This window comes from Lissotriton vulgaris, chromosome 3_1, assembly GCF_964263255.1.
Source record: "Lissotriton vulgaris chromosome 3_1, aLisVul1.2, whole genome shotgun sequence".
Taxonomy (NCBI): domain Eukaryota; kingdom Metazoa; phylum Chordata; class Amphibia; order Caudata; family Salamandridae; genus Lissotriton; species Lissotriton vulgaris.
The window spans coordinates 1,081,605,739-1,081,632,256 of NC_141689.1; the positions used below are offsets into that span (position 1 = coordinate 1,081,605,739).

Sequence of the window (26,518 nt, forward strand, 5' to 3'; positions counted from 1 at the left end):
CATTGCTGTTCCCACATCAGTATAAAGGTCCCTTCAGGAGGTGAACCAACAACTTGCCTATAATGGCCAAACTCTATAGGAGAACCAATACCAGGTAAATCATCTGCCTGATGCAGAGTAAGAGTCTGTTCCAGAAAACCATAAGTCCAATAACCACCCATTAATAAGGTATTTCCTTGTCAAAATGACACTTTTCTGCATCCTAGAGGTGCTGCCAATGCATATTGCCTATGGGTCATTTTGAGTGAAACAGAAAGGCGCTTGGAAATTTTCAGATGATCCATTCTGCATAACTTGTGTAGGATAATGGTGGAATTTACGATAGTGGAGCATCAGTCTGTTCCACCATCAGAAAACCCTAGCAAATGACCCATTTGCCACAGAGCTGCTGGGTTCAGTATGTTGGAAGGCTTGTCCTCTGCAGGTTGCCTTCTGATACTGAATTTTCCTGTCCAAGTTCACTCATGGGAAGCATGGCCATCCTACTCAGGAAAATTGTAAAAAGTCCCTGTTGCATATCGAAAACTGACAGGACGCCACGTAGATCTGTTTCTTGTTTTTGAGAACGATCCCGGGCTCTAGAGATGTTGTTTCTGAAAAACAAAAATGATGTTGATTGGGCTGACATAACATCGTAGCCAAGTTATGTTATGTTATGTTATAACAATTTATATCGCGCGCTACTACCCATGGATGTCTAGGCGCATTTCAGACCACATACTGCAGAGAGAGACTAGTTTTTAAAAAGCCAGGTTTTAAGATGTTTCTTGAATTCAAGCAAGTTGATATTATATTTCCACGAAAAGTGTCTACCGTATCGGCAGGAGCACTGTCTGTGAACATTTCCTGCAGACAAGGCAGGGAGCTCATTATTGAACACACCTTCCTCTGGGCTGGAAGGAGCGGACCTCCATTTTCCAAATGGTTTAGCCTCCTGGCCACTCAGCTGTAAATGAGTCTCCAATTCTGCAGCTACAACACTGGAGCACCTCTCTGGGTCTCATGCACAATACCCAAGCCTTGCTTGCTTCAACTTTAGGTGGGCTGCACAGCCTTTCAGGGCAGCATCACTGTAGCAATGTGCTATATAAATGTTATATAAATGCTAAATTTAAAAAAATGAAAAAAACTGTGGATACTGGCTTATATTTTCTGACAATGTCACCAGCATTGCATCTGTGGTGAGGGTTCAATTCTTATGAAGTATGTACTTTCCTCTCCTATGAATTTATCTGGTGGTGCTCTGCAACGGCACACGTTGTATGTGATTTCCAGGCCTGTTGGTGGATGCTCAGAAGACTCTTTTGAATTTAGGCCCCTGATACATTTCTTATAGATGGCTGGATCAGTTTCACAAGTAGTTCAAGCTCCCTCTCCACCAACTGAGCTAGTACTTTGAAAGTAGTTGAAACATAAACCTTTCGTTCTTAAGCCAGAAAGGAGGAGTAATTCAGAGCTTACAGTTCTCAAATCCCACACCACCATGATCAGGTATGCTTTTAACAAATTAAAATAAGTGAGCACGGTCCCTCAGCATTAATGGTGGACTACTGCCAAAGCAACTGGGCAATATCTCACTTATAGCGCCACCCTTTGTTTGGGGCCGTTACACGATTCATATCTACCCTAATTCAGTTGGCAGAGTAGTCTCTGATTGGTGCAGACAGTCCATATTTCTACATTCCAAAAACACATTGGAACATGATCTGATTCTGCTACCCAATTCAAAGGGCACAGGATGAAAGGGAATTGTAGGTATGATGAGGACTGTGGGCAGCTGGAGCTAAGGTACTAGGGGCAAAAAAGCTTAAAGAGCAGAAGTATTGGTGGTCCGCTAAAAGCCCACTTCTCGTTTCAGGGTACCACTTTCTGGTGAAATAGAACGCCATTTACATCATGTAGGACCAGAAGTAGATGCCTCTGCTTCTTGCTTCAGAGGTTATGACTTTATTTTGTGTTTCTAATGAGGGATGTATTATTCTCGTTGTCTTTCTTCTGTTCTTCTGGAGAAGTGAGGCAGTTGGGAATTCTTTCAGCAGTTCACTCCCTCAAATCAGCCACTCCTGCTACAACAATCAACCTCTTTTCACTGATTCAGGTCCTTTATGTATCTACACATTTCCCCAGAGACACCGAATAGTAAAACCCTTTGGTACATCAGGGCCAAAGTATCTTTTTATTCTGCCTTCCTTTGCTCCCGGTTCTTCTTCCTCAATTGTCAATGTATTAATAAATGTAGGCTCCATTCATTCCTCTTTGCTCCATCCAGGATTACTGAATCATCCTCCATAATCCAACCCCAAATGACTTCTTAAAAACATGTGCTGCGTCTCTATTTATATAAAGTGTCTCCACTCTGACATAAATCACTATTTCTTTTTTCTAAACTGAACACCAACACACAGATATGCTTTCAGGTCACCTGTATCCTTAAATATTCCTTTAAAAACAAATCCAAAAAACACTTTCTGTGGGTACACAAACCTTAAGTAAAAAACATACATTATTTTTACTTGATAAAGCCAATCAATTATCGTGAATATATACAAAATCCATTTTTCACAGGATGTCATTTATATGAGGATCTCTTGTGATACAATAGGTAATCCTGTTAAGAGGCATTTTCTACTCTATATTATATTCTCTTCTTAGTCCCTGCTGAGGGTGCCGAAGACCTATTGGTCTTAAACCCTTCTACATTTGTGCCACTGGCCTCCCCACCAGACAGAGGAATACAACTTTGCCCTTCTGAGAAGAGAATTGCAGAAGTGCAGTGTTTAGTGCATTATTGTAATTTGATCCTTATAGCGTTTGGTTTGCCCAAGTATCAGAATGTACCAGCTGAATTAGAACAAGAGCCAAAGTGTTCCTGCCTGACCTGTCCCTGGAGGCGAAGTTTCCACACCTGTCCTTTCTACTGTTTGTGGATAGAAATTAGTGATGAATTGCATTCTCAAGAATTTCAACATCCAATCAACATGTTGCTCAAATGAATGGATTGAGTCACTGAACCAGGCTGGGCTTTACTGTTGATGTTTTTGATGTTTGGTTTTAACTGGGAGAAGGGTAGTGACAGAACTTTATTTCAATGAATAGTTGACTATAATCTAAAATAAAATGCATATATTTTGCTTGTCTTTCTTGAAATCTAGATGCTAGCCCTCGCCACAGAATTGCAACAAATGAATTCGATATATAAGAACAATTGTCGTGTAATTGACAAATATGGAGAAAGGACCTTCAAGCCAATGTAAGATTTGCCATTGTTATAGTTCATGTCTGTGACAGATGGAAGTAATCAACAAACCTACTAAGAATACATGATTAAGAAGTAGTTCTTTGGCTATATTCAAGATAATAAATGTGGTTGCTGGACACACTTTGGCCCTGATTTACAAACATTTTGTGTCAGGTGTGCAATACTTTTTAACTCAGACCCGATGCACAGTGTTGTGGTGGGATTTACAATTGGATTGCAACACATAGTAATAAAAAGCTATACAGTAGGTTCTTTGCATTACTTTGTGTCAAAAGGCATTCCAGAGGTGGTGCTTGGGTGCTCTCATGCAACCACCCACTGGTTTTGACGCAAATCCCTATCTACAAAGAATTGTAGACAGGGACTTGACCAAAATCCCGCACCTCCTCAAGGTTGGTGTACCGAAGACACATGTTTTCATTTCTCCTCGTTTTTCTCACTTTGTATTTATGCAGCCTTGTACAGCACATTTCACTTTGAGAAAGACCTTAAAGCATAGTTTCTGTACTGCAAGGGGCTCCTTCCATCACAAAACACATGCTTCACACAGAGCAGGCACGCTTGCACTATGGCACGAGGGTGTCTTTGTTGGTGCATGGTAGGCAAAAGTGCTCCATCTTTGTAGACAATCAATCTATTGTGAGACAGACATTCTGAAATATTTTATAAGGACATGGAGATAATACCTTAAAATCCTGCTAAAAGTCACTCTTTCTAGTCCTGGTAACCTCTGGAACACAAAGATTACAAAGGCCATAGGAGCGCTAGAGATTGAAAACTTATCTCTCCTTTCAGACACCATTCCATACTCAGTCTGGAAAAAACTTTTCAATAAGCAGGTCAAACTAATCTGCCATCGTATGGACCTTCAGGCTGTAAAAACATCTACCATTTTGCTGCCCTTGAACACCTCGTACCTCCCTGGGAAACCGCAATCTTATCTCCAGGAAAATTTAAATGCAGCGGCACGGAAGAACATAATGTTTATGCGACTTCTAGGCCTGCGTTCAACAGCTTTTAATAGATGGGCCCCATCAAGTGAGTGGGTGGTGCTTGTAGACTGTGCAATTACCACTTTGAATCATGGCTGCATCTCTTGTGCTGCTGCCCCGGCCTGGCTGCCCCGAGAAGGTCTCTCTTAAAACCTTTGTATTTAAAATGGGGCATCAGGATATGCTAGGAGGCATCGGCCCTGTGCTTCACGTCCACAGATATTCAAGTACTTGCAAGGTCTGGAAAATTTGTGAGACTTTTGGACAATCTTTTTTTACCTTCTTTGGACCCTGTGTTCCCACCCCCTCCCCCTCAAAAACTCATCACAGACTTTGTCTGTCCCCTGGTTTAGTATTCTTTGTCATAATTTATCTTTTATTTTAGGTCTAGCACAGTAATATGTTTATTTTGGCAACTATAATACTGTTTCCTTTACATGTGTAATGGTCATTAAACCTGGAGAGCTGTTTTTTTTAGTTTCGTCTTTTTAATAGGACAAATGTGTTAATGTTGTCTCTTGTAGCAATGGTTTTAAGTAAGTAAGTAAGTAAAATCTTTATTCGGTTTCATTTTTACAAAGAAAACCATAAAAGTGTACAGACATTTCATAAAATTTGACATTACGGATTACGGATTAAGATTCAGTTCATTAAAAAATCATCATTGTTTTATCAAAGAGTTTTAAAGATTATTATTTTGAAGGTTTAGCCTGTGCTTAAAAATGCATTTTAAGAAGGTGCTAACAACTTTACACACGTAAGCCGAGTTTAAAAATTGTAACCATAACATAGCAGGGCGGCATCTTCTAAGATGTAAAGATCGAAGCAGAGGGATTAGCCATAATTTGCGGTGAGCAGAATAGAATTTACAAAACAAAACAGTGTGCATTGTTGACTGCTCTGATAGTTCGTCGCATGGGCAAGGAATTAAACGTTCTTCCCAACTGTTTCTTTTAGGGAATGCTACCACCCTGTGGAAAATGTTCAACCTAAATCTCGTTAATAAGAAACGTTCAAACTGTGAGTTTACGTAGATTAGGTAAGGTTCCATTTCCAGGGTGGTCATAACTGCTATGGAGTGCTGTACTGATTGTTTCCTGATCTCCGCGGTGATGCGAAGCTCTTCGAAATGGCTCAGCGCCTTTGCCTTTAGTTCTTTTTTTGGTATTTCGGCGATGGTTTCAGGATTGTGATAGTACTCCGGCATTCCCAAATCTGCAAAAAGTTTCTTTACATATATGAGCCAGTCTATTTTTTCGGCCCTGTCTAGAGTCATGCAGTCCATGATAATAGCTTTGGTGAGTGTGTTTTTTGTTGAGACCCATATTCTGCACCAAAGAAGTACTGGTTCAACTTTAGCCAGATCTTCAATGTGTGGAAGTCCCAGTTCTACGTGACAGGCGTAGGTGGAGACTCTTTTTGGGACCGCAAGCAAGAATCTCAAGAAAATATTTTCTGCTACCTGCAGGGCATTTGTATTTTTGTGTACCCATAGGCCCGCCCCGTATAGTGCGATGGAATGGCACTTGGCTCTATAGATCTTGAGTAATTCTACTGGAGGCTTTTTCCCCAATTTTTGGGCAAATTTCATTAGAGCAGCGATAGAGCGGAGCGGTTGGTGCTTGCGCGCTTCTATGGCTGCTCTCCAGGTGAGCCTCTCATCTATCATAATCCCTAAATAAGGGTACTGGGAGGTGGTTTCCAGCTTTTCATTATTTAGGAAGATGGCTTTTCCCTGTTTCCTAGCTTGTCCCGCCACCATGACATAAGTTTTTTTTATGTTAATGTGGAGGTCTAGGTCACTCATAAATTTAGCGTAACTATTCAGGGATTTTTGGAGCTCACGTGGGGTGCGTGCTAAAAGCACCGCGTCGTCCGCGTACAAGAGCGCGGGCACCAGTCTCTTGTTCACTCGGGGCAGGTCCAGACCCCCCCTCAGCATTTCCACCTCGAGACCATTTGTATAGCGGGAGAAATGGAAGGGGGCAAGGACGCACCCCTGCCTGACCCCACGCTCTATGGAGAAGGATTCCGACAGTTCACCGCGTACTCCGAAACGCACCCTGGAAAAGGCGTTCGAGTAGAGTTCTCTGAAAAAAGTCACCAGGGCCTCGTCAATTCCCATATCGGACAGCAGCGCCCATAATTTTGCGTGAGATACGCAGTCGAAAGCCGCGGAAAGGTCGACATAAACCATGTAGACCTTCCCGCGTTTTGCCGACACGTATTTTCCTAACAAAAGGGGCAGGTTCAGGGCTTGTTCCGTTGTTCCAAGTCCCTCTCAGAAGCCATACTGGATATCCGAGAGGGCCCCAGTATCCTCTGCCCAATCCTGCAAACGCTGGAGTACCACTCTTCCCAGTACTTTCCCCAGTGAGTCGAGGAGGGAAATAGGTTGATAACAAGTCACCTCCTCTCTATTGCCCTTTTTAAAAATGGGTACTAGTATAGATTGTGTCCAAGAGGTAAGAAGACCACATTGCATTGTTGCGTTGAACACCCTGGTTATAATGGGGGCCCACAGTTCTATTTTGAATTTAAAGAAATCGACCGGGACCCCATCCGGACCTGGGGCTTTTCCACTCTTGCTAGCATTAACTGCCGTGATTACTTCATGTAGTTGAATTTCCAGTGGGATTGGGAATACTTTATCCTGATTTGGGGAGAGACTTCTTTCTATGGGGACTACAACCTGGGTTTGTCCGAAGATCTTAGCAAAATGATCAACCCAGGTTTGGCCCTCGATGGCCACTTCTATACTAGGATGGTCATCTATGTCGTTCAGGAACGGTGCTTTTACCACCTTCCAGAACAGATCGCTGTCTTTATTGAGTGAACTTTCATGCAGCTGATCCCATAGGGCCTTTTTTAGTTCCTCTTTACGCGCTTTACACGCGAGCCTGTATTGTTTTCTCAGGATCCTAATCTCCTCCTAGTTTCTTATTGTTTTTGATAATGCTCTCTTTAAGTGTCTATGGGCGGCGGTGCATCCTGGGCTAAACCAACCTCTTTTCTTTTTTTCCTTAGACCCTTTCTGTTTCTTAGTGAGGCACTCGTTTACTTTAACTAATATTAGTTTAAAATGGGATATTACATTCTCTTCACTGACCTCAAGGTCTAAGCAGTTCAATATAGCAGATTCTGCTTCAGTTATCACTTTATGTGTCAGCTCGTTTGGGTCAATCTTTCCCCACCCCAGGGTGTAGCCGTTTGTTTTTGTGAGCTGTAAATTATTTTGGGTAAGGGTAGACATTATGGTCTGGGCTATTGGCTGGCCTTGGTCAAAAGTTAGATCAAAAACTAGGGCCGAGTGGTTGCTCAGGGTGTTAATTTTAGTTTTAAAGTTTGCGGTCCTGTTTACTAGGGATGCTGTAATAAGAATATAGTCGACGGTTGTTTCGTGGCCCCTGCCAAGGTATGTGGGATCCAGTTTCCCGGTTAAGGGGTTGATTTGATTTAATATAAGTAGATCCAACCTCGACAATGTTTCATTTAATAGATCACCCACCGCTGAATGGCTAAAGTGGGTTATCTGGGCTTCTGAGTCACCTCCGATCCCGCAAACATCACTATTTAACATCGTACAGGGGTGGTGATTAAAGTCACCTCCCCATACGATGCTTGCGGGTTCCACCCCTGGTCTTAGTGTCGCGCCACTAGATAATTTCTTGCAAAGGGCCCCCAGCATTTTTAGCCTCTCATTTTCCCCGGTATTGTCGTATAGGTTAGCAAGAATTACTGTCCTCTTTGTCTTGAAAGCCAACTTTAAAATTTGGAAGTTAGATTCTAGACTAAGTACTGTGACTTCCAGGCCTGGTATGGTGTTTGATATGTAAATTGCCAGCCCTCCTTTGGCTCTTCCATGAGTTCCTGCGATCCCTGCAGAGGAGTAGGTTAACCTATAAGGTGCATTTCTTTCGTAAGCCACGTTTCCTGAAGGGCCACAACTTGACAGTCTTTGACAAAGTCTAGTATACTTCCGTCCAAAAAATTTTCTCAGAGACCCGCGACATTCCAGAACATTATTTGGATATTTTCTACTCTCCTGGTCGAAATCTGTCCTTTGTTTAGTCCGTCCTCCACCACTCCTGTGACCATGTCTAAGTCTGAACCATGTTCCCCATGAGGTCGGATAGGCCTCATGTCTGCTTCACTCCGCATGCTAAAGTAATAAACTTCAAACTTCAAACATCTTTGTAGATATGGTGCTGTTCTTTTCTCTTCCTTTCACACAATGCAGCACAGCAACTTTACTTGCTAGGCAGTGTGACTTCTTGGTAAATCTGTGCTTTGTATTGGGTCGTATCGTGGACACGTTCACACAGTAATGCTAACATATCTTGCAGCTGTTAAGGCATAGTAGTGCGTGTGGATTACGTGTACCTGAGTGAGACAGATTGTTTCATCAAAGTGACATCTAACTTTAAATACATGCTGAACTTCCTACCAAAAGATGTATGGGGGTTGGGCTCAGTGTTGCTTCGGAGCTAGAGGGCCAATCAGGAAAAGCCCAGGCTGGTGGCCAGAGGACAGTGAGCTACTCCTGCAGATAAGAATCTCCTTGGATACAGTCAGACAGGCTTGTTCCACACTTTGATGGTCCTGGTCCACTCTACAGGTATGCCCAAATGTAAACCAGTTAAATACTGCTTTTTGGGCATTTCAACAATTCCCTTTCTCTAGACAAAAATAGGAGTTTCATATACTTTCCAAACTCGGTTTTAAACCTTAAAGCAGATTGAGCAATCTCATAAACACACACTGCTTAATCTTTTAGAGTGCGGTGTGCCCTTTGAACTTTTAAAGACTTAAACGAGGGGTCTGGAGTGTTGCCTCTGCCAACCTATGCACAATAGAGAGGAACCTAGACTGATTTTCAAACAGTCATGTGTATAAAATCCAGCAGTTTAATACAATACCAATATCACAGAAAACCAGAGTTAATTTTAAACAGTCACATGCAAAAAATGTAGTTATGAACATTACCAATTACATACAGGACAAAAGATTGAATTCAAAGACTTAAAATAAAAAAAAACATTCTGTCTTCTTGAAACCTTTGCTGTCATTTGTTCACTGGGCTCTGTAGGTCTCAGAGAGGCTGAGTTTATGTATGTCTTGGAGTGCCCTGCACACAACTTAAGGGATACTGCAAGTGGGGGTTGTGCTCATGTTTGCTTGGGAGCTAGAGGCCCAATTAGGGAAGGCATAGGTTGATGGCCATGGGACAGAAGCTGCACCTGAAGAGCAGAATCTTCTTGAATACAGATAGTCTCAATCTACACTTTGCCAGTCCTGGTTCACTCTTCAGATATGCACTTTAAAGGATGGACCTTGCATGTCTGCCCCTGCATTTTAAAATCATACCAAATCAAAGAAACCAAGAGTTCAATTCAAACAGTCACACACAATGTAGGATTTCGCACCCACAGAATTTACTGACGAACAAAATCGTCATACGAAGGCTGACTGGAGTTTTACTATGCTTTAAATGATTACAGTGCAATGAGGAGACATTGCCTAATTTGATGAGACCTCAATTTTCTGACTTTACAATAATAAAACAATCCCCTTTCTTAATAAACCTCCCTTAAAGAATTTTGCTGTAAATTGGTTGATTATAAAAACAAAAAAATGGTTGAAAGTAACAACAGAAGATAGTACTTTTGGCGTAAGCGTTCCTCAACTATTTACCAAACATTTAGGTTGTAAGGTTAAAATAACCCAGCAATTCAAATAATCTTATATCAGAAATGTAACTAGAGAACAACTTCTCATAAGAAAATGAACTAGGAGGCATCAGCCCACACAGAAGTTGGTGGGGCTGTTGGGGTACCTTTTTTGACACATGCTCTTTCTCTGTGGTGGTTTTTCACTTTATCATATATTCTAAATCTTTATGACTGCCTCCAACGTAGCTTGGATGATTGTGGGTGGGGTTGGTCACCCACAACTAGGCAGCAAGTCTAGATAGTACTTTCAGTACTCTGCCAGTTAAATAAGATACATTAAGTTGGCCAGAAGGATGCCCATTCCAGGAAACTTCAGATAAAGGCACCTTCAGGATAAAGGGGCAGGTGCCACGTCATGTTGTAGGTTTCCACATCAGACCAAGACTCTAAAATGCTTAGGTGTTTCATTAGCTCTATCTCAATATGGAGGGGAAAAAATTAGCTCACAATGTTGTTGCTGGGAGGTCTTAAACATTCCACTCTTGTTCAATTACATATGTACTGAGTTTAAGACTGTTGAGTAGGATATTTTCCACCCCAGCCAAATATGTCTCATGTGACCTTTATGTGCCACACAGGAGTATGAATCCAGTTGAAGCTTGTTTATATTTGGTGCTAAAAATTATATGCATATGTTGTATTGTATTGCCTTAGACCACATGGAATGTTGCCAGATTGATACTATGTACTCTTTATGATTAAATATGGAGTTTTGAATTGATTTTTTACCATTATCACTTCTTTTGCTGATGATTGTTTTCAAAATAATGTTACTCGTTCGACCCCTTGTAAATAATTCTGTTTTTCCAAAATACATAATAATGTTGATTTTAAATGCTGCTTTTTCCCTAGATATAGCATGCATAGTTGTGTGATGGACTTGTGGATTCTCTGTGTCTGTGTCAAGCAACATAAAAAAGCACAATGGTTGTCACGTTGCGTGCTGATGCAGCATGTCAGCTATCCTAAAACTATTAAATATAACATCAGGCCATCTAAGAACAATATATCTTATAGATCCAAGATGGCTGCGAAAACCACGTCACAAAGCCGGCACAAACTTCCTGTGTTATAATGCGACTTGACCATGCATGCACACCCCATGACGTGAGATATTACGTTCGATTAATTTCTGATTCTCAAACATTGCGATATGTTGTGCCTTTTCACCATTTGAAATGCAACACTACTTATTCCAGAGATTTTGATGCATAGCTTTTGGCAAGGCTGTGTTTAACTACTATCTATGCAACCAGAATTGAAAGCACTCCTAAAGTTATTAATAAATCCCCTTGCCTGAGTAGAACTGCTAAGGAACGAGAAATGTGAACATTGGCTGTAAATTAATTTTCTTTTTGATTGTTAATTTACATACTTGTACTTGGAATGTTTCATCTCTGGATCAATGAACGTTATAACAGTTTCAGACTCCTGAAAGGTCTTAGAGTGGACGTTTCTCTGAGAAGGTAATGGACATGTCAGCTATTAGTGAGTAGAAGGGCGGAAGACTTGTTGAAGCTAAAAGTAGTGAAGTATCTTCCTACAAACATAATCTCCAAAGAAAGATATTTAAAAATACTAAATAGGAAGTAAACTTCTATAAAATCTTCATATAGGGAAATTTTAAAAAGATGGAAACGTACCCAAGAGCCAGCCTGCTCTCTCACATCTTTATATGTAGAAAAGATATGATTTCCAATAAAAACAACTCGATGCTCTGGGGATCACTGACACATTATTGAGGTAAATAATTTTGTTTGGCACAAATATTGTGTCAAAAATATTGTTTACCAATAAATTGTGTCCCGATACTTATAAGAAGTACAACAATACCAGAAAAATATATTGTCGACAAAAATATAGTCAAAAATATATCAAAAATGTAGCTTTTAAAAAATGTGAATAGAGTTGAAAAGCAGCAAATGTGAAATATGTTGTTAATAAATGTAAAATATTATAAATTAAATAAATTCCACTAATGTTTAATATCATATATAAATATATAGGTATATAAACAAAAAAATACATAAATGCATGTATTTGTGTTTATATAAATATATAAATAGTGTAACATAATTCTTGAAATCATTTATTTTATATTATATTATTTTTTTACATTCAAAATGTATTACTTTGAAAATAAAACTTGTAAGTATTTATATATATACTACCACCAAGTTGCTGCAAAAACGATCCTCAGCCTCACAACGCTGGCGCCGTTGGTGGCAGCAGCCGCCACACTCTATTCGAACCTGCTTCTCATCCACCTCCAATAGCTGGACACAGAAAACGGCACACCAGGAAAATCTAGCACAACTCCTTTTATTGTGCACTTATGGAACAAGGACCTAGTGCCGTTTTCTGTGTCCAGCTAGTGGAGGTGGATGAGAAGCAGGTTCAAATATATATATATATATATATATATATATATATTCACTGAAAAAACCATAGGTTAGAGACCATATATAGTTAGCTGGACATTTTATTGACATAAAACCAATGAAATTCCATATATAGTTAGTTGCACTAACTATATATCGCGCACCCGCAATCCACTGCTGATGATGTCACATATTACATCATTCATGACATGGTCAGTGACATCACTGATGACATCACTGATGACATCTCAAATGACATCACTGATGACATCACTGATGACATCTCAAATGACATCACTGATGACATCATCTAGTGTCTGTGTGTTTTTGTAAAGTTTAAATATGTTTTACATATTGAAGAATGAGTGGATGTATGGAAGACTGAGTGTGTGTGTGGCTGGCTGGGAGGTGTGTGACTCTGTGCATATCAATGTGTACTTGTATCAGTGATTGTATAAGAGAGTAAGTATGTGTTAGTATATGTGTGAAAAGTATGGTGTTCTGTGTTTAACTGTATAGATGAGGAAATCGAAGTGTGATTGATTCTTCACAGGACTGACTAGGTGTATGAGTGCATATGATAGTGTTGTAATAATGAGTGACTGTATGTATGAGTGATTGTATGGGTGAATGAGTGAATGTGTGTGTAGACGTAGGAATCAGTGAGTGCGTATGTAGTAACTGGTATTGGTGTGTCATGATGTCATCAGTGATGTCATTTGAGATGTCATCAGTGATGTCATTTGAGATGTCATCAGTGATGTCATCAGTGATGTCACTGAAGTATGGTGTTCTGGGTTTAACTGTATAGATGAGGAAATGGAAGTGTGATTGATTCTTTACAGGACTGACTAGGTGTGTGAGTAACTCCATGGATGAGTGGCAGTGTGTGAGTGTCTGCATAGGTGTATGAGTGCATATGATAGTGTTGTAATAATGAGTGACTGTATGTATGAGTGATTGTATGGGTGAATGAGTGAATGTGTGTGTAGACGTAGGAATCAGTGAGTGCGTATGTAGTAACTGGTATTGGTGTGTCATGATGTCATCACTGATGTCATTTGAGATGTCATCAGTGATGTCATCAGTGATGTCATTTGAGATGTCATCAGTGATGTCATCAGTGATGTCACTGACCATGTCATGAATGATGTAATATGTGACATCATCAGCAGTGGATTGCGGGTGCGCGATATATAGTTAGTGCAACTAACTATATATGGAATTTCATTGGTTTTATGTCAATAAAATGTCCAGCTAACTATATATGGTCTCTAACCTATGGTTTTTTCAGTGAATTTTCAAGGTTTTGTAAATGCAAATTCCTAACTATATATGGTCTATAACCTATGGTTTTTTCAGTGAATTTCATTGGTTTTTTAAAAGCTAATATCTATAGCTGTAAAATATATTCTTTATTACGTGACGTATCACGTAGCCACGTGAGACGCCTCATGACGCGTCACATAACCGTGACGTATCGGTTCTGCAGCGCAAACAAAACCCGTAACGTAAGCGTGCCGGAGCACGCTTACAGATATATATATATTTTTTTACCTTAATTAGACAAAATCCACACGTGCACATATCTTGAGGCCTTGCAAAGGCACATCAAACAAACAGTCCCTACAATTTTGCCAAGTTTGCTGGAAATCTATTCCCTTAATTTTTTTTTTACTGTTTCTCTTGGTTTTCCCCTTGTTACGCTTACCGGGACGCTACCCGGTACGCGAACCGGACGCTCCAAAAACACAAGATGGCGGACTCCCGTTACGCTGCCGGTTAGCTGCCCGGTTCGCGTACCGGGAAGCGCCTCTACCGCGAAAAATCGCGGGGGACTTTAATATCCCCCTCATCAATCCTAGGGGGTCAGGAGGGGTTTACCTTGCCCCCTTTCCTTCATTTCCCCCTTCTTTTTTCACCACATCTTGTCTCTCGAACCTACCGAGAGACAAGATGGCGGCCACTCCGGACTGTTTACAATGTTGACAGCTACGCTGCCGGTTAGCTGCCCGGTTAGCTGCCCGGTGAGCTGCCCGGTTCGCGTACCGGGACGCGCCTCTACGGGGTAAAATCGCAACATTTTTTGCCCCGCGGGGCACTTTAATATCCCCCTCATCAATCCTAGGGGGTCAGGAGTGGTCTACCTTGCCCCCTTTCCTTCATTTCCCCCTTCGTTTTTCACCACATCTTGTCTCTCGATCGTACCGAGAGACAAGATGGCGGCCGCTCCGGTTTGTTTAGAATGTTGACAGACACCGGAGAGCCAATCAGATTCGCTTCGCGAAGTTCCGTTACGCGTCAGGTACGCGAACCGGGGCGCTAACCGGAGCGCTGTCACAGATATATATATTTTTTTAAACGTTAATTTCTCAAAATCCACTGGAGCACATATATTGAGACATAGCAAAGGCACGTCGGGCAAACCATATCTACAATTTTGCCAAGTTTCATGTAAATCTATTCAGCCGTTCGAGCTAAAAGTGAGTCCAACCGCCCTATGGAAAAATGAATGGGAAAAACACGTTTTGGGACCCCCCTTTGTTCTCGGCCCCCCCTTGACGAAACCCCACCAAATTTTCAGGGGCTGCTCAGAAAAAAAAATTGCCATTTTCCTGAAAATTTCAGCCAATTCGTCCACAAACGCCAAAGTTATTAGACATAGAATTTTCAGAAATCCCATAGAGAAAAAATCCTAACTATATATACCCACTGGCTATCGCCAGTAGGTAATATACATATATAAACATATGTAATCTGCATATCTATATAAATATAAATGCATGCATACATATACATATATGCATACATATGCATGTTATTTACATGAAAGTTTTAAAAACACTAATAAAAGCAAAGCTAAAAAGCCACCTCATTACAAACAGAATGGCTTTAACTTAAACGAGGGCGAGATCTATTGCATTTTCAATGCTTGTTTACTTTGGTTCTATCAAGAAGGCATTCAGATGTGTCACACATTTGCCATAAATTCTGAATGTTAGCACTCTAGTTGCTCATTAGATCACTGTAGTAAAGCTAGTGCTCACCAGGGAAGTCTGCTGCTAATCATGGTTTGCAGCCATTTTCCCGCATTTTTTATCCAGCAGACTTTCAGTCCGCATACCATTATCCCGCAAGGTCATTGAGCTCGCATACCATTATCCCGCATTTTTTCAAAACGCATGTGCATTTATCGCGCATGCCTTTACAAAGAATTACGTTTTAAAGGCATGTATGGTAAATGCATTTGCGTTGTGAAAACCACGATGAGAGAGGTAAGTGGGTTTGTGTTAATTTTTTCGTGGGTTAGTGATTGTGTAGTGTAGTGTAGTGTTGTGTAGTGTAGTGTTGTGTTAGTGTAGTGTAGAGTTGTGGTGGTTGTTTAGTGTAGGGTCATGCTGGGGGTAGTGTTTTAGGGTTTAGGGTTGTGTTGTAGTGTTTGCGTAGTGTAGGGTCATGCTGGGGGTAGTGTTTTAGGGTTCAGGGTAGTGTTGTAGTGTTTGCGTAGTGTAGGGTCATGCTGGGGGTAGTGTTTTAGGGTTTAGGGTTGTGTTGTAGTGTTTGCGTAGTGTAGGGTCATGCTGGGGCTAGTGTTTTAGGGTTTAGGGTAGTGTTGTAGTGTTTGCGTAGTGTAGGGTCATGCTGGGCGTAGTGTTTTAGGGTTTAGGATAGTGTTGTAGTGTTTGCGTAGTGTAGGGTCATGCTGGGGGTAGTGTTTTAGGGTTTTGGGTAGTGTTGTAGTGTTTGCGTAGTGTAGGGTCATGCTGGGGTGTAGTATTTTAGGGTTTTGGGTAGTGTTGTAGTGTTTGCGTAGTGTAGGGTCATGCTGGGGGTAGTGTTTTAGGGTTTTGGGTAGTGTTGTAGTGTTTGCGTAGTGTAGGGTCATGCTGGGGGTAGTGTTTTAGGGTTTTGGGTAGTGTTGTAGTGTTTGCGTAGTGTAGGGTCATGCTGGGGGTAGTGTTTTAGGGTTTTGGGTAGTGTTGTAGTGTTTGCGTAGTGTAGGGTCATGCTGGGGGTAGTGTTTTAGGATTTGGGTAGTGTTGTAGTGTTTGCGTAGTGTAGGGTCATGCTGAGGGTAGTGTTTTAGGGTTTAGGGTAGTGTTGTAGTGTTTGCGTAGTGTAGGGTCATGCTGGGGGTAGTGTTTTAGGGTTTAGGGTAGTGTTGTAGTGTTTGCGTAGTGTAGGGTCATGCTGGGGGTAGTGTTTTAGGGTTTAGGGTAGTGTTGTAGTGTTTGCGTAGTGTAGGGTCATGCTGGGGGTAGTGTTTTAGGGTGTAGGGTAGTGTTGTAGTGTTTGCGTAGTGTAGGGTCATGCTGGGGGTAGTGTTTTAGGGTTTAGGGTAGTGTTGTAGTGTTTGTGCAGTGTAGGGTCATGCTGGGGGTAGTGTTTTAGGGTGTAGGGTAGTGTTGTAGTGTTTGCGTAGTGTAGGGTCATGCTGGGGGTAGTGTTTTAGGGTTTAGGGTAGTGTTGTAGTGTTTGCGCAGTGTAGGATCATGCTGGGGTGTAGTGTTTTAGGGTTTTGGGTAGTGTTGTAGTGTTTGCGTAGTGTAGGGTCATGCTGGGGGTAGTGTTTTAGGATTTAGGGTAGTGTTGTAGTGTTTGCGTAGTGTAGGGTCATGCTGGGGGTAGTGTTTTAGGGTTTTGGGTAGTGTTGTAGTGTTTGCGTAGTGTAGGGTCATGCTGGGGGGTAGTGTTTTAGGGTTTTGGGTAGTGTTGTAGTGTTTGCGTAGTGTAGGGTCATGCTGGGGGTAGTGTTTTAGGGTTTTGGGTAGTGTTGTAGTGTTTGCGTAGTGTAGGGTCATGCTGAGGGTAGTGTTTTAGGGTTTTGGGTAGTGTTGTAGTGTTTGCGTAGTGTAGGGTCATGCTGGGGGTAGTGTTTTAGGGTTTAGGGTAGTGTTGTAGTGTTTGCGTAGTGTAGGGTCATGCTGGGGGTAGTGTTTTAGGGTTTAGGGTAGTGTTGTAGTGTTTGCGTAGTGTAGGGTCATGCTGGGGGTAGTGTTTTAGGGTTTAGGGTAGTGTTGTAGTGTTTGCGTAGTGTAGGGTCATGCTAGGGTGTAGTGTTTTAGGGTTTTGGGTAGTGTTGTAGTGTTTGCGTAGTGTAGGGTCATGCTGGGGGTAGTGTTTTAGGATTTAGGTTAGTGTTGTAGTGTTTGCGTAGTGTAGGGTCATGCTGGGGGTAGTGTTTTAGGGTTTAGGGTTGTGTTGTAGTGTTTGCGTAGTGTAGGGTCATGCTGGGGGTAGTGTTTTAGGGTTTAGGGTTGTGTTGTAGTGTTTGCGTAGTGTAGGGTCATGCTGGGGGTAGTGTTTTAGGGTTTAGGGTAGTGTTGTAGTGTTTGCGTAGTGTAGGGTCATGCTGGGGTGTAGTGTTTTAGGGTTTTGGGTAGTGTTGTAGTGTTTGCGTAGTGTAGGGTCATGCTGGGGGTAGTGTTTTAGGGTTTAGGGTAGTGTTGTAGTGTTTGTGTAGTGTAGGGTCATGCTGGGGGTTGTGTTTTAGGGTTTAGGGTAGTGTTGTAGTGTTTGTGTAGTGTAGGGTCATGCTGGGGGTAGTGTTTTAGGGTTTAGGGTAGTGTTGTAGTGTTTGTGTAGTGTAGGGTCATGCTGGGGGTAGTGTTTTAGGGTTTAGGGTAGTGTTGTACTGTTTGTGTAGTGTAGGGTCATGCTGGGGGTAGTGTTTTAGGGTTTAGGGTAGTTTAGTTGTTTAGTGTATGCTAAAGGCATATTCGTTCTAAAAGTTTTCGTTATTTTAATTTGCGGCCTAATAGTACATGCGGGATTTTTTTTGCGGACTGATGGTATGCGGGATTTCGTCATATATTCGCTAATCATACTTTCTATGGCAAAATGAACCCCCTCATTTTGTTCCTTTTTAAATTAAATGTTTTAAGAGTTACCACTTTATTCCAATCAAGATGGCTTCAGGTGTGCCATACCTTTGTAATAAGTAGGACTGTTAGCACTCTAGTTGTTCTTTAGAACACTCTGGGACAATCTGTCATTGGGCTATAGTTGGGCTACATCTGGCTGATATTTGGGCTACATTTGTTTTTTTTGTCTCTGGCGGCCATCTTTGGGCTACATTGGGCTGCATTGGGCTACATTGGGCTACATTTGGGCTCCAACATATATATAGCCCAATGTAGCCCAATATATATTTTTCAAAGTTAATTTTCGTAAAAACCACTGGAGCCTATATCTTGAGACATAGCAAAGGCACATCGGGCTACCAGTCCCTACAATTTTGCCAAGTTTGGTGTAAATCCATTCAGCCGTTCAGGCTAAAAGTGAGGCCAACCGCCCTATGGAAAATTGCATGGTAAAAACACGTTTTGGGACCCCCCTTTTTTCTCGGCCCCCCCTTGACGAAACCCCCCCAAATTTTCAGGGGCTGCTCAGAAACAAAATGTTCCATTTTCCTGAAAATTTCAGCCAATTCTGTCCTCATAAGCCAAAGTTATTCGACATAGAATTTTCAAAAATCCCATAGGAAAAAAATCCTAACTATATATACCTACTGGCTATCGCCAGTAGGTAATATATATATATATATATATATATATATATATATATATATATATATATATATATATATATATATATATTTATATATATATATATATATATATATATATATATATATATATATATATATATATATATATATTTTTTTTTTTAACAAAGGGGGCGGCACAACTGGATACTAAATTCAGCTTTTATTCACACACAAACACTCCACCAATGCGTTTCAGCCTCACGGCTTTTCTCACGGTCAGTGAGTCCTTCCTTGCTTATGGTTTAAATACTGCCCCATGTTAGCCATTAAGTGGCATTATGGGATATGTAGTTTTACAAGCAACATGTTGCACACATTTAAAAAAATAATTGAAATTAAACAAAGGACTAGTGTGCTGAAATTGTCAGAGTATAGTACTCTAAGCATCATAAGTTATTTACACTTGGGGCTTTATATTTTACAGTCCATAGTTTTAAGGATTTTTGGGGTATAGTACCCTGGTTACAATTCATCAGAAGTTCAACTGGGCATTTCCTCACTCCAGATGTATATGGAGGTCTTCTCCAAAGTTCATGCCTCTGGGATGTTTTGTGCGGAATTGAATTATTAGACGGGATTCCATTTGTCTTAAGAGACGCACTGTGTCTCCTCCTCTTTCAAGTTTTGTCAGCATTCTTAATCCATAGAAAGTCATGGCTCGCCAATCCCCATTTTGACACGATTTCAAGTGTTTAGCTGTGGCATACAGTAGATTGGAATTTTTCACAGCTCGGATATGCTCCAAGATTCTTTTCTTTAACATGCATGTTGTTGAGCCTATGTACTTCATGCCGCATTTGCATTCGATTACATAAACTACATTTTTGGATGTGCATGTAATGTATTGCTTGATTGGCACCTCTTTTCCGTTGGGTTCATTCACACTCTTCATTTTTTTGCCTATCTTGCAGGTGTTTGCGTAGTGTAGGGTCATGCTGGGGGTAGTGTTTTAGGGTTTAGGGTAGTGTTGTAGTGTTTGCGTAGTGTAGGGTCATGCTGGGGGTAGTGTTTTAGGGTTTAGGGTAGTGTTGTAGTGTTTGCGTAGTGTAGGGTCATGCTAGGGTGTAGTGTTTTAGGGTTTTGGGTAGTGTTGTAGTGTTTGCGTAGTGTAGGGTCATGCTGGGGGTAGTGTTTTAGGATTTAGGTTAGTGTTGTAGTGTTTGCGTAGTGTAGGGTCATGCTGGGGGTAGTGTTTTAGGGTTTAGGGTTGTGTTGTAGTGTTTGCGTAGTGTAGGGTCATGCTGGGGGTAGTGTTTTAGGGTTTAGGGTTGTGTTGTAGTGTTTGCGTAGTGTAGGGTCATGCTGGGGGTAGTGTTTTAGGGTTTAGGGTAGTGTTGTAGTGTTTGCGTAGTGTAGGGTCATGCTGGGGTGTAGTGTTTTAGGGTTTTGGGTAGTGTTGTAGTGTTTGCGTAGTGTAGGGTCATGCTGGGGGTAGTGTTTTAGGGTTTAGGGTAGTGTTGTAGTGTTTGTGTAGTGTAGGGTCATGCTGGGGGTTGTGTTTTAGGGTTTAGGGTAGTGTTGTAGTGTTTGTGTAGTGTAGGGTCATGCTGGGGGTAGTGTTTTAGGGTTTAGGGTAGTGTTGTAGTGTTTGTGTAGTGTAGGGTCATGCTGGGGGTAGTGTTTTAGGGTTTAGGGTAGTGTTGTACTGTTTGTGTAGTGTAGGGTCATGCTGGGGGTAGTGTTTTAGGGTTTAGGGTAGTTTAGTTGTTTAGTGTATGCTAAAGGCATATTCGTTCTAAAAGTTTTCGTTATTTTAATTTGCGGCCTAATAGTACATGCGGGATTTTTTTTGCGGACTGATGGTATGCGGGATTTCGTCATATATTCGCTAATCATACTTTCTATGGCAAAATGAACCCCCTCATTTTGTTCCTTTTTAAATTAAATGTTTTAAGAGTTACCACTTTATTCCAATCAAGATGGCTTCAGGTGTGCCATACCTTTGTAATAAGTAGGACTGTTAGCACTCTAGTTGTTCTTTAGAACACTCTGGGACAATCTGTCATTGGGCTATAGTTGGGCTACATCTGGCTGATATTTGGGCTACATTTGTTTTTTTTGTCTCTGGCGGCCATCTTTGGGCTACATTGGGCTGCATTGGGCTACATTGGGCTACATTTGGGCTCCAACATATATATAGCCCAATGTAGCCCAATATATATTTTTCAAAGTTAATTTTCGTAAAAACCACTGGAGCCTATATCTTGAGACATAGCAAAGGCACATCGGGCTACCAGTCCCTACAATTTTGCCAAGTTTGGTGTAAATCCATTCAGCCGTTCAGGCTAAAAGTGAGGCCAACCGCCCTATGGAAAATTGCATGGTAAAAACACGTTTTGGGACCCCCCTTTTTTCTCGGCCCCCCCTTGACGAAACCCCCCCAAATTTTCAGGGGCTGCTCAGAAACAAAATGTTCCATTTTCCTGAAAATTTCAGCCAATTCTGTCCTCATAAGCCAAAGTTATTCGACATAGAATTTTCAAAAATCCCATAGGAAAAAAATCCTAACTATATATACCTACTGGCTATCGCCAGTAGGTAATATATATATATATATATATATATATATATATATATATATATATATATATATATATATATATATATATATATATATATATATATATATATATATATATATATATATATATATATATATATATATATATATATATATATATATATATATATATATATATATTTTTTTTTTTTTAACAAAGGGGGCGGCACAACTGGATACTAAATTCAGCTTTTATTCACACACAAACACTCCACCAATGCGTTTCAGCCTCACGGCTTTTCTCACGGTCAGTGAGTCCTTCCTTGCTTATGGTTTAAATACTGCCCCATGTTAGCCATTAAGTGGCATTATGGGATATGTAGTTTTACAAGCAACATGTTGCACACATTTAAAAAAATAATTGAAATTAAACAAAGGACTAGTGTGCTGAAATTGTCAGAGTATAGTACTCTAAGCATCATAAGTTATTTACACTTGGGGCTTTATATTTTACAGTCCATAGTTTTAAGGATTTTTGGGGTATAGTACCCTGGTTACAATTCATCAGAAGTTCAACTGGGCATTTCCTCACTCCAGATGTATATGGAGGTCTTCTCCAAAGTTCATGCCTCTGGGATGTTTTGTGCGGAATTGAATTATTAGACGGGATTCCATTTGTCTTAAGAGACGCACTGTGTCTCCTCCTCTTTCAAGTTTTGTCAGCATTCTTAATCCATAGAAAGTCATGGCTCGCCAATCCCCATTTTGACACGATTTCAAGTGTTTAGCTGTGGCATACAGTAGATTGGAATTTTTCACAGCTCGGATATGCTCCAAGATTCTTTTCTTTAACATGCATGTTGTTGAGCCTATGTACTTCATGCCGCATTTGCATTCGATTACATAAACTACATTTTTGGATGTGCATGTAATGTATTGCTTGATTGGCACCTCTTTTCCGTTGGGTTCATTCACACTCTTCATTTTTTTGCCTATCTTGCAGGCCTTGCACGAGGTACAGGGTTTGAAGCCCACATTTTGTTCCATCCACCACTTTGGTTTTTCTTGCATTTGAAAGTGGCTTTTTACCAGCAAATTTTGCAATGAAGTGTTCTTTTTATATGTGATGGACGGGTGTTTTCCAACTAACTTCCACTTCATTGCAAAATTTGCTGGTACAGCCGTTCGAGTGCTCCCCATTTGGTATTTAGATTTGTTTGTGTGGGTCCGCCTCGCTCCTTATGCGCCTCCCCTCTTTATTCTTTATTTTTAAACATATTGGAGGCTGCCTCCCGGCGCTCCGTTTCACAAAACATGTTGTAATGTTTTTGGGGCAAAATGCCGTTTATATCATGCTCATTAGTCCCTTTGCCTTAGTCAAGTCTATGGAGATAGTAAGAATCGCCAGCCGGCGTCCTACCCGGATTTGCGCGCTCCTCCTCGCACTGGAAACCAGTCGCCTTCAGCGTTACACATCGGACGATAAATCCTCCATGAATCACTTGACTTGAAAGATTCAAATTTCTTAAGACTGGACTATACTTACCAATAGCCCAAGGATATATACATATATATATATATTATCAAGGAATACCAAGCAGTTGGCAATGGAGAAGGTCAAATTGTTTATTGAATCAAAATACAAGCCCTGACAGGGGAGCCTCTGTCTACACAACCCATGGAGGTGCGCAGAGGAGACTAACTAAATGTACATCACACAAAGTATATATACGTTTTACAGTTTCTGTTTAACACCAAGAATGGAAATACACAAGCTGTCCGTTAGTCTACCGGAACACCCATTTAAAGTTCTTTACACCACTAAGGGTCCAGGTACCACTTTCTTCATGTAATTCATTAGCTAACAGGTGCAATTTTTTAAGGGCAAGATGTATAGTAGGGGCCGAATCAGGTATGTAAACACAACAAGAGCTGCCGATCACACGACAGGCTCCGCCCCGATCTGCTAGGATGACGTCAAGCACCATCCGATTTTGACGGGAAACGAGTCTCGTAGCCTGAAGCTCTACAGTAATATTAGCTAATATTTCAGTCGTTGTTTGAACCACATTTTCCACAATTCTAGAAAGTTGTCTTATATTACGACTGTTCAAAATTGGTCCCCAAAATGGAACAAGTCCCTTTGAGATATCCTCAAACTGTTGTAGTGAGGTATCCGTCTGGTCAGTCTTACCAGTATCATAGCTTCTTATAGTCCTATTAGTTTCTAAATCTCTTTTTATCAATTGATGAGTCTTGTGGTAATTAGAAGGGGCAACATATACAGGAGGGGAAAGGAAAGACAAATAACACCGTCCTGCCCATCCCCGGGGAAGCCAAGTATAAGAATTTCCCCCACAAACAAAATACACGTTAGGGGGAGTGATCATCGGAGGAGTACTATCAGTTTGCAACGTATAGATATAATTACAGGTACTACTCCCTACCTTAATGTGACCTCACCCCTAATACAAAACATAGAAGTGGAATTTATAATGGGGACTGGCAATGCTCTATCATTCGTTACATTACGTTCCTTGAAATGTTGAAAATACTGAATGGAATTAAAAAGCTCAAAATCTTGCATCTCTTCCTGCAACAAAGTATCATTTTTGGAATCTGTATATACATTCATGCAAGCATTTGGATCTAAAGAACCCTGACCTTTATCTCCTTCCGCATCAAATCCCTGGTGTCTCTCTATATATTTCAAAATAGCTTCATAGTCTCTTTCAGAATATATTTTGGGATTTACAACATAATGGGAATATATCAAGGATAACAGTTGCCACCATGCCTCACAACTAGCCAAATACGATAGAGGTAGAGATATAAATAATTCATGTTGATGCATCACTGATGGCAATAACCCACAAACCCAGCAATTCGTCTGGTTTGTAGTACTGTGAGTCTGATGTAACATTTCTATAAACACATTTTTCGAATAGGTTTCCCTATGCCTTGCCTTATGCGGGGGTAAAGAATAAAATTGATGTTCTTCGGGAGCAGGAGTAGTTGTCAATAATTTACGCACTGGATATTGACATTAGAGATATATGAATACACACATCATAATTACAGTAATGAAAGCAATTAGAACAACGAATGCCACCTTCACTCTGGTGGGCCATCCAGAAAACAATTGCATATCACGAATCTGACGCCGAGGGGCCAGTGGTCTTTCATCCTCCATCATAATTCGACCAAAGGGAAACAAAACAAAAGTCCAAATCTATATCGGTCCCTTGCTAAAAGTCCACAACTAAACTTTGTATCCACAAAGCACGCCGACCACCATAGGGCTTCTTCTTCCCCTAGAGGGATCTTCTCCCTGTGTCCGTTTTTCTTCCCCTAGAGCCTCACAGGCAGGCTCTTATCCATTTATCCAAGGAAAAGCAAACTTTCAAAGTTCAAAAGTACAATCACTGCCCTTTTCTCAGTTCTTCTCTCTGAACAGAGCTTTTTACACAAAGTTCCCAGCTCTCTACGAGTTCAGTCCAGTGTCTCGCTCAGCACCCCAATCACTCTGCTCAATTCTTTAGACAGCAATGTCTCATTTTTTTTTCCTTCCTTAGCGAGTGGGGTACCGTGATGTTTTCGGGCCGCAGATCGTAACGACTACGGCCAGGTTGCTCCTGGTCAAAGAACAAATTAGTAGCATGGGTGACAGGCCTGGCCTCCTCTCATGCTGCCTCGGGATTAGGAGTTGCTCTTGACTCAGTTATTTCACCTTCCCCTTCAGGCAACACAACGTTTGACTGCTCTTTCTCCTGAGCATCCGAAAAAGGCACGAAACTCCGAGTCAATTCTCCTTCCTGACTCGGCACTCCGTCGTTATTCTGTCGATCAGAAGGCAGTGGCAACGGGAGGCTCTTCACATGACTGGCATGTATCCAATGCTTGCGGCCATGCACTTTCACTGCCGTCCTCGTTACCAGTAACACTTGGTAGGGGCCAGTCCACCTAGGCTCTAGGCTCGATGTCCGCTGATAGTTCTTCACCAGTATCCACTGGCCTGGTTCCAATCGATGTCCGGGACCCTCCGGTAGTGGCTGCAATGTGTCCGATACCTGTTGATGAATAGAACGCAGATCTTTAGTCAACTCATACAGATAATCTGTCATCAAGGGGTAATCAATATCTCTAAAGGATCTAGGTCTAGGGACTCCCCACACGTTAGCTGGACGGCCGAATCTAATCTCATAAGGAGACAGGCCCATCCTAGAATTGGGTGTTGTTCTAAATGATAGAAAAGCTATTGGGAGTGCATCAGGCCACTTTAGTCTAGTGTCTGCACAGACTTTGGCCATTTTAAGTTTCAAAATGCCGTTATATTTCTCAACCAGTCCTGCAGATTGCGGGTGCCTGGCGGCATGAAACCTCTGCTTAATCTGTAGACCATCACAGACACATTGTACAAGAGTAGAGTTAAAATGAGGTCCATTGTCGGACCAAATAATTCGAGGCAAACAGTACCGAGGAAAGAATTATTTAATCAGTACTTTTGCAGTGGTGATGGCAGTTGCATCCTTAGTGGGGTAGGCCTCAACCCATTTACTGAAAGCACACACCACCACTAAGACATATTTTAAGGTATTTATACGTTCATTTGTATGAAATCTATCTGTAAAACCTCAAACGATAAGGATGGCAGAGCAAAGTTGCCACTCAAAACAGATTCTCTACCTCCTGGATTATGTCGTAAACACACTGGACAGTATTTCACAACGTGGGCTGCTGTCTTTGCAATATCAGTGTTATACCACACTGGATCTAGTACCGAGCTGATTCCTTTTGCACTGATATGGGCTGGGCCATGTGCCATCATAACTACGGCATACACCATTGCATTCGGAAGCAACCATCGCTGTTTTTCAGATCGATCTATCCAGCACCCATTCTCATCTAGTTTCCCAATATCCTGTTCCCATTTCTGTATCTCTTCTTGAGTTGCTGCTTTCTGTAACTGTTTTACACTTTCAATGGTATTATCAAATAAAGATGTTTCAATAGGCCATCGGGCAGATACACTAGAAAACATAGGACTTCCTTTACTTAGAGCAGTTTCCTTTGCTACTGCCTATCGAGTCTACAATTCTCTTAT

At 41.2% G+C, this 26,518-nt stretch overlaps 1 protein-coding gene across 1 annotated transcript in view; it reads left to right on the forward strand.

The window, feature by feature from the left end:
• LOC147727444 (albumin-like) overlaps window positions 1-26,518 on the forward strand; it is a 475,469-nt gene that overhangs the window by 122,831 nt on the left and 326,120 nt on the right. The window contains exon 6 of the mRNA XM_086961517.1: window positions 3,153-3,250. Within this exon, the coding sequence (XP_086817643.1) occupies window positions 3,153-3,250 (98 nt within the window). The remainder of the gene's footprint in view (window positions 1-3,152; window positions 3,251-26,518) is intronic.